This window comes from Thamnophis elegans, chromosome 12, assembly GCF_009769535.1.
Source record: "Thamnophis elegans isolate rThaEle1 chromosome 12, rThaEle1.pri, whole genome shotgun sequence".
In the NCBI taxonomy this organism is placed as follows: Eukaryota; Metazoa; Chordata; class Lepidosauria; order Squamata; family Colubridae; genus Thamnophis; species Thamnophis elegans.
Window position 1 is genome coordinate 41,097,186 of NC_045552.1, and position 9,241 is coordinate 41,106,426.

The 9,241-nt window shown below is 40.6% G+C and overlaps 1 protein-coding gene across 2 annotated transcripts; it reads left to right on the forward strand.

Annotated features, from left to right (window-relative positions):
* Positions 1-985: 985 nt before the first annotated feature.
* Positions 986-8,645, forward strand: VBP1 (VHL binding protein 1). 2 transcript variants are annotated; one of them, XM_032227912.1, is made up of 6 exons: positions 986-1,154; positions 3,768-3,892; positions 5,113-5,179; positions 5,561-5,659; positions 6,430-6,568; positions 7,515-8,645. In XM_032227912.1, the coding sequence occupies exons 1-6, from the start codon at positions 1,047-1,049 to the stop codon at positions 7,583-7,585; spliced, it is 609 nt and encodes a 202-aa protein (XP_032083803.1). In that variant the 5' UTR covers positions 986-1,046; the 3' UTR covers positions 7,586-8,645. The 2 variants fall into 2 exon arrangements, with proteins under 2 accessions (XP_032083803.1, XP_032083802.1); XM_032227911.1 differs by lacking the exon at positions 986-1,154 and adding an exon at positions 1,213-1,426.
* The last annotated feature ends 596 nt before the right edge of the window (positions 8,646-9,241 follow it).

A 9,241-nucleotide genomic window follows, 5' to 3' on the forward strand; every position in this document is an offset into this window, starting at 1 on the left:
GCACTGACTCCAGCCTCAGTCCACTCCTTGTGAAAGACCCCAACACATTTGAATGGCCTTTTCCTGACAATTCTCTCCAGGCTGCGGTCATCCCTGCTGCTTGTGCACCTTTTTCTTCCACACTTTTCCCTTCCACATAACTTTCTATTAATGTGCTTTGATACAGCACTTTGGGAACATCCAGCTTCTTTTGCAATTACCTTTTGAGGCTTTCCCTCCTTATGGAGGGTGTCAATGATGGTTTTCTGCACATCTATCAGGTCAGCAGTCTTTCCCATGATTGTGATTCCTACTGAACCAGACTGAGAGACCATTTAAATGCTCAGGAACCTTTTGCAGGTGTTATGGCTTAATTAGCTAATTAGAGTGGGACACTTTGAGCCTAGAATATTGCATCTTTTCACAATATTCTAATTTTCTGAGATTGTGGATTTGGGGTTTTCATGAGCTGTAAGCCATAATCATCACAATTATGACAAATCACAGCTTGAACTATCTTGCTTTGCATGTAATGAGTATCTCATATATTACTGAAATAAATGAACTTTTGCACGATATTCTAATTTTTCGAGTTTCACCTGTATGATAGAACCTAGACATTTGAAGATCTCTACTGTTGATACAGACAAGGAATTTGTCTGCGGTGCATAAAGTCTCAGTATTTGCACTGAACTGAGATTGCAAAACGAAGGGATGAATTGCAACCTGCTCTTGTCCTTCCGATGCATTTCAGCCTTAACCAGCTCTGCAACGTCTCCCATCAACCAGACCATTACGGCTTCGTTCAAGAAGCCACCATTCTTGAAAGCAAACCAGCCTGGGCATCCTTAGTCGGGGAATGCCTCCCTCCCTCCCGCCTCCAGCTACGTCTTCCCGGAGGGAGAGGGCGGGCAAGCGCGCGCCTCCTCAGCCAATAGGAGCGCTAGGACCCGCCTCGATTGTGACACCTAGTAACGCCCCCTCTTCTGCACGCCTTTCGCCTCCACAGCGCATGCGGGCGCGGGCGTGACGGCGCGCGCCAGCCGCGGTCGCCTTCCCTCCCCAAGATGGCGGCGGCCACCGGCGGCGAGGCGATTTGTGGCGACGGCCCGGCAAGCGGCACCGGCGACATCGGCAAGAGGGGTCACCTGGGCATCCCCGAGGCCATTTTCGTCGTAAGCGGGGGAGCGAGGCGAAAGGCTTGGCGAAGCGGGCCGGGACGCGGGGGGTTGGGGGGAAACGCGACGGCAACGTTCCAACCGCCCGCTTTCTCTTGCGCATGCGCGCTCCGTTTCTGTCAGGGGCGGTTAGGGCCCGCGCGGCCGGGCGTTGGAAGATACTCTGCCTGTCTCCATGGAGGCTCCTCTCCATGGGGCTGGGTCGGCCAGGCTACTCGGTGCTTGTCCCTGGATGGGAAGGGCCGAAGCGGCGATCTTTCCCGAGCGCGGTACGGGTGCTTTGGCTCCCGCAGCTTTGGCTGGGGATTCTGGGCTTTGTAGTCCGTAGGAACTGCTCAAGGGCACCTAATGGGGAAAGATCCTGTTTCTTGGAAAAGAAGAGATTTGGGTGTGTGTGTTCTGCTGCCTAATTTAACCGGTATACTGCCCTTGAAGGTAGGGGGGTCTCTTACGTTCAAAGACCGCCTTGAGCCAATCCCGCCCCCTCAGCCCAACCCACCTCACAGGGTTGTTAGATAAATAGGAGAAGGAGTCTTAGGTATGCTTGACACTATATTGGTTTGTTACATTTATTTGCCAGCTATCTTGCTCTGGGGCTACTCTAGGCAGCTTGAATTATTTGTAGTAGTAAAATAATAATCAATAAATCAGTGGTTCCCACCCTTTTTTTGGCCTTGCCCCACCTAAGTATCTTTAAAATCCTGAGGCTCCCCCCCCAATTCTAATTCTTACTTTACTCAAAAAGTGAACTCTACTCAAGCGGAGGAAGCCTAAGAGGCCATTAACTTGGTTTAAACAAAGTTCAAATTGCCCCCCATTAAAAATCAAATTGCCCCCCTTGTGGGGCATGGGCCCCACGTTGGGAACCACTGATATAAATGAAATAAATAAGCAGTTTCCTATAAATGAGCTAGTCCAGGTTCACTTCTATAGTTCCACTGCAGCAGGCGTCTGGCTGGTCTCTTTGTTATCTTTGAAGCATCCACAGCAGGTTAGCGTAGTTTTCCTGCATGATTTTGGTACTCTGTGTAAGTGGTTTTAAAAGGAGATTGGGGAAGTTTATGGAAGGTGAGGCAGTCAAGAGCTAGTTTAGCTCAAGAGTCAAGAAAGCAGGCTGGAGACCAGTTGGGTACCTCTTGGCCAATCATCATGGACTTTGAGTTCTATTCTTGCCTTAGGCATAAAAGCTAACTGGCACTGCTTGGCCAATCAGGAGAGTCTGAGTTCTAGTCCTACCTTAGGCATAAAAGCCAGTTGGGTACCTCTTGGCTGATCATCAAGGACTTTGAGTTCTAGTCTTGCCTTAGGCATAAAAGCCAGATGGGTGATTTTGGGCCAATTAAAAGGAGATGGTGATTTTGGGTCACTCATTCTGCCTCATCTCCAAGAAGGCGGCATTGGCAAAACACTTCCAAAAAGGTTGCCCAAAAGAGCCCCTGCAAGGATTCATCTAGGCAGTCACCCAGAGTCAAGACTGACTTAAAGGCAAAGACAGTCAGTTTGGCATTGAGATTGAAGGCACTAGACTAGGAACTGAGAGACTTGAGTTCCAATGCTGCCTAAGTAATGAAGATAATTGGAGGAGCTTGGGGCAATCCCTCTCTCATAGCCTTATGAAGAAAGTAGTGTGACAAGCAAACACAAACCACTTTCAATAGAGAGCCATTTGGGCGTCATGACTAAGGCACCAGACTAGACATCAAGAGCCCTATCCAACAGTAGACACAAAGCTAACCGGTTATCTGTGGTACCAGTCATTCTCAACCCAGGAAGAAGGCAGTGCAAAACACACTGCAGGACTCATCCAGGAAGCTATCAGAGGTCAAGACAGATTCAAAGGCACAAAAAACAAAACAACAAAACCCGCAAAAGCAGGTTTCTTGTCAATATTTGTCTTGTCAGATGCTGAAGGAGCCAAGCTGAATGGAGCTATTGCGTTCCTGGTTTTAAGCTCCTGTATCACAAACCTAATTGGCAGAGCAAGTTTTGGATCTTTCTCTTTTAATACAGAAAATACTTGGTTTTATCATACTCATCTGCCATCTTTCCTAGAATGTAGCATGCAGGATCTTTTCCATTGACTGCTGATTTTTCATTTACCTAGTTCTTTTTTTTAAAAAAAAATCCTTCATGAACTATGTTAAGCAGAGGGATAATTCTTAAATCTTAAATCCCAAGATTTCCCAACCAATTTTGAAACCAAAAAAGAGAGAGAGAGAGTTACATCTAGGCTGTTACTCTATTGTTATGATGTAATATTTTGGTTTGGACCAATCTGGGAGACAGAAAACTTTCTGGAAAAAGCATATTGTGTAGTTGCCTAGGAAAGAGCATGAACACGTCTATACATTTTCTAGTTTAGTTCAGTCCTTTGTTTTTGTTTCTCCTCCACCAGTGTTTGCTTCGCAGCTAACCAGAGAGACAAGTGAACCAGTAGTGGAAATGATTTTGAGGAGCAGACCTAAAAGCATTTCATTGATGGGCCAATTACCCAGTTCTGCCAATCCTTCTTTCCAGGATGTCAAAAAAAAGCAAAGGAACAAGCTATTGGCTCATCAGCCTGATGTTGTGTTTTTGGAATTAACCATATATGTGTATTCTTACTTTAAGGAAGATGTAGATTCTTTCATGAAACAGCCAGGAAATGAAACAGCAGATGTAGTGCTCAAGAAGCTGGATGAACAGTATCAAAAATATAAATTTATGGAACTTAACCTTGCCCAGAAGAAAAGAAGGTGGGTATGTTTATGATACTTTTACTGGTACAAGGGCTGTTCTAAAATTTGGACACTTCTCTGCCAAGCATAATATGGTGTAAATTATTTCATTAAACTTTTCAGACATTTCTTTCCTATGTACATATCGTTATAAGCAACTGAAATGTGTAAGTTTTAATACATAACCTGTTCCCTCTACAGGAAGTTTCCAATCATCATATTCATCTTGATGATGGTATTTATAGCTAACTTCGTGCTTACTAATTTTCAAATGTTCATAAGGGCACATCTATATGTTGTATATCCTGAAATACATTTGAGGCTGTTGGAAGACATTTCATAAAATGCACTGAAATAGAGTAAAATAATTATTCTGCCATAAGTAGAGCTTTTGATGCTCATTCCCCATTCAGTAATGGGGAACACTGAAAGGTTTTTTTTTAATGCTGTATCAGAGGCGGTAGGTCCTGGTTCTTACATTTATATCTGAAGAAAATGCTTTTCTTTTTATGTATTGTGTGAGGGGTCATCATGCATGGTCACAATGGTATGTGCAAGTAACTTCTTTGTGACTCAGTTTTTTCCTTCCTAAGAAAAAGTTTAATATCCACTGTCTCACTTATTGCCAGCCCAGCTGATTGGACCATCCAGGAAACCAATTCTATAGAAGGCTTAAAACAAAACTACTTTTTATTAAGATTGGCTATAATATCACAGTCCTGCAAGTCAGATTGTGCTGTACTTCTATCCCCTTTTACTCCAGTGAATCAGGAAAGTGTCTGCCTGAATGTTCTGAATGTTATCTCATCTTTCAGGACTTAAAAAATGCTTCACCTCTTTTTGCTTAGGTACAGTTCCTGTATATTTCTTTTTTTTTTCAAATACTTTTTTATTTTCCATTTTCATAACATACAATCACATGTATACTATTACATAGCCCAGTGTTCTCCAACCTTGGCAACTTTAAGACTTGTGGACTTCAACTCCCAGAGTTCAAAGCAAAGCTGGCTGAGGAACTCTGGGAGTTGAAGTCCACAAGTCTTAAAGTTGCCAAGGTTGGAGAACACTGACATAGCCAGTATCCTATTGTATTAAGTAGTAATTACATCAGTTCCTGTATATTTCTGTTAAGGTCATCTTCCTTACTTTCTACAGTTTTAGTATGAATCAAAACGTTGGGTGTTTTTTTTCCAGATGAAGAATGATAAAAATAATAATTTAAATGTTTTATTTTACAGATTAAAAAGTCAAATTCCTGAAATTAAACAGACATTAGAGATCCTAAAACACATGCAAAAGAAAAAGGTAAGTACAGCTAATCCTTGACTTATAAACCACAATTGGGCCCATAATTTTCGTAGGTAAGCAAGGTTCTTAGGTGAGTCATGCCCAATTTTATGGCTAACCCTAACCATTGTTGAGTCATAACATTTATCTGAATGAATTCCTTTGGAAATACAGCATCTATTTTCCATGTCTAATTGAAAAATGAAATAATGCATTCTCTCTAAGCAGTATACGTATTCCTAGACAAATTCAGTGAAATATCCTATCTTGTGCACATCGCTATGCCATTGGTTATAACAAACAGGTTAGCTTTAGATCTTAAGTATTTTCATCATGATAGAAAATTAAAAGTACTCTATAGACCATTGCTTTGATTATGTTGATTTGTCCTTTCCAAAGGAATCTACAGATCTCATGGAAACCAGATTCTTATTGGCAGATAATGTCTACTGTAAAGCATCAGTTCCTCCTACAGATAAAGTTTGTCTCTGGTTAGGGGTAAGTAAGTAGAAAGTGAAGCACCTCTTCCAGTGCTGAATGTATTGTAGTTCTAAATATGGTTGTAACATATTGGGAATTTTCTAGTAAAATTGTACTGTAACGTATTTGCTTACGTGGTAGGAATCTCTGTCTTTTAAGGCAGGACTAGTTTTTTTTTTAATCACAAGAATATCTAAGCCACTTTCAAAGGGAGCCCAGTGATGTTATTTTAGCAAACTTATTTTATATGCTGACACCAAAGTTTGCTTTGATATTTGAGACTAAACTATGAAACTCTTCCTTTTTTATTATTTTCTGTTTATTATATCTGACATGGCAAACTATAATGTGTAATTCTCTTCCATGGCTTACTTGTAAAACATAGTTTGCCAGCTTGGAAAACTTTGCTAAAGGAAGAGTTATATCCTGAAACAATGTGTGAACTAAGGATTAAAGTTGCTGGTCAGTAATGGGATTCTCATCTTCGTGGCACAGTTTGGAGATTAGCTTCATCCATTATTTTGTGCAGTTTTCAAGATTCAGTAATCTGTTAGGTCAAGTTTCTGGTTCCACGGGCATTTGCTGATAACTGGCATTAAGTTCAGGACAACCAATTGCGAGGAATGGGCAAGTTCGCTGTCCTTGGTCCCAATTACATGCCTCTACTGATGCCCAGAGCTGGTATGAATGGAAGGTCAGCATCTTCCAGATGGCAAAAGCTGAGCGTCAACTCTACCTTGATTTCAAGGAATCATAAAAATAAGTTTTCATTTAAATGCTGCCCTTAGGCCAATGTTATGCTGGAATATGATATTGACGAAGCCCAGGCACTGCTAGAAAAAAATCTTAACACAGCTACAAAAAACCTCGAGTCCCTAGAAGAAGATTTGGATTTCCTTAGAGATCAATTTACAACTACGGAAGTCAGTATCCTTTTTGCGGTTCAAATGTTAGGTTGGAATGGTCTTGTTGGGCATACCTCTACTTGTGAATTGCATTTGCACGAAGTGACTTCAAGACAATGTCAAAGAATTGCAGTTCCAAGACTTGTATTTCTATTGTGTTTTTCAGCCAGAGTGAACTCTCAGAGCCAGGTACCATCAAATCCACTTAAAGACAGTGGATGCATAAGCAATGAAGGGTCTGTGAGAAAAAAAGATCCCTATTATCTCGATCCTTGATAACATAGCTCCTCTGTCTTGCATAAACTTAAGCCTTTAGGTTATTACTTTTTCTTTTTCCTTTTTTTTTTTTTGGATAATGTGCAGATTCAGTCTGGACTTTAAGCTCTTTCCTCTGTAAGCAGCAGTTCCCAACCTTTGCAGCTTGGCGGGGGGAGGGCGGGGGGGGGGGAATGGGGCCATGTAAGCATCAGGCCAGCATGCAAGCACAGCACAAGTTGAGCTGTGCTGGTCCGTCACTTGCACAAGTTGAGCTGCATGCGTGAGTGGGCACACTGGGCCGATGCTATGCGGCCCTGTTGCAAATTGGCCGCAGCCTAGAGTTTGGGGACCTTGCTCTGCAGAAAAAGCAAATAGATCCTCCAGGTACTTCATTAAAATATTTAATTAATTAATTAAAATAAAACAAGCAGGGGATCCAGGATGTACTAAAAGGGGAACTTTAAAGGGGGTAGTGAAAAAGCTGCCTTGAAATTTGTTCCCAGCATTCCTTGGTATGTCTGTGTTGGCTATGGAAGTTTCAAATCCATATGGAAGGCATTGTCTTGGGAAAATCATTTTTTCTATTCCCTAAGCACCATTGAGGAGCCCTTTATAGTCATAAATAAACCTGCCTTAGTGTCAGCGAAGCAGGAAAATGCAAGGAATTGTGTCTGCTTTTGAACCATACCTTCCTTAACCTCTGTCTGCAGATATGGCCAGAGTTTATAATTGGGATGTAAAGCGAAGAAACAAGGATGACCCTCCTAAGAACATGGCTTAGTTCTACTAGTTTTAAATACGGTTTTGTTTTTTTCTTATTTTTAAACTACCGTTCGGTTCAGCCTTTGATGGACTGTGTTTTAATTTAATCTTTTTGGTTGTTGACATAATGGCGAGCACCTTTTGTTTTTATATTTTTTAAAAGGGGCAACTCTTATTTGGTTCCATGCATGCTTCATGCGATTGGCCTGTTGGAAAAGGAGCCACAACAGTTTGTAGTGAAGAAGCCCCTCATCAATCTGGGATTTGAGTCAAGGGAATTAGAGAGGGTCATTTTTTAAGTCACAGATACTCTTTGATGCTGAAGATTTATTAAAGAGGTCCACAGAATATATCATGGGAACAAATGTACCGCTGATGTGACAGAGTGAATACATCTTTGTGTTTTTGGCAAATGACCCCTTTAATCTCACCCTCCAGACGTTCTCTGTTTAATTCTGTTCTGGAGAATGGCTCATCTTGGTACTTCAAAAGATCACATTTGGCCTTTGAAGGGTTAAATAATAAAACACTGAATCCTGTTTGTGGTCTTAGTTGGTTCTTGTATACGTAAATATCAATTCCTCCCAATGTTTCAAATGGGCAGCCAAAATTTTCAATACTTTGCTCCATTATACTGGCATACTGGTCATTCTTGGTTTGGTCCAGATGTCTCAACACTTGCAAAGATGCTTGCTGCAACTTCTGGGACATAAATGGTGTATTGCAGCTCAGCTGTATTGTCAGGTTGAATGTTATTCCCATGTTGCTTATTAAGGAAGCCTTGCAAAAATGTTGCCTTGACACCTTTTCTTTGAAGCACACCTGATGGCCAAATTAGCAGTGTAACTATAGTAACTGCTCAGGTTTCACCTCACCATTCAGTGCAAATGTTAACTGGCTTCTAGTTTCATTTAATAAACAATATATGTAAAGTTTTGTACTATTATTTCATTTATATTAAAACAGTGAAACTTAAAATGTTTTTAACATTTCCAAAATGTTTCTTGTTAAAAGAGTGAAGAGAGAAATAGAACAAAACAGCAGCATTAGGCATGTACAATGCCTTGAGTTGAGAAAAAATAAAGACAGGATAAGTAAATAAAGAACATACAGATACATTAAGGAATGGAGCCTCAAGATGTTACATCCTTAAGATTCCAAATTGTATATTTGTGTTTTACCAAAAAGGAAGGATACTTTGTTTAGCTCAGTTGCAGCAGGAACAAAAGAAGCTGCAATTCATTATGAAAAAGTCAGCTGTTAACATGCTTATATTGCCAAAAATCTATTTTGTTGAATAAACCTGCAACTTCGCAGTTGCTTTGTTATTTTAAAAAATCCAAATATTTCTTTGCAGTACTCCCAAAGTGAATATATAATTTGATTAAAATTATCAACAGTTCCTTAAAACCATTGTTTATTATTACTGTTAAATATAACTGTATAATACTTCAAAAACATTTAAAATCAATATTGGCTTCTGCACCACGATGAAATCGATAGTGCCTGTGAACTGTGAAGACTTTTGGTCCTTTTTTCCCAATAAAAATGGACTCAAGACTGAAATGACCTGGATATAGGCAGCTATTAAAGCAAAATTCTGGAAATTAAGTCTCAATCTATTATTCCACTGGAGCAGTGTTGCAATTTTTTCCATCTTTCCTGTCCTATTCTT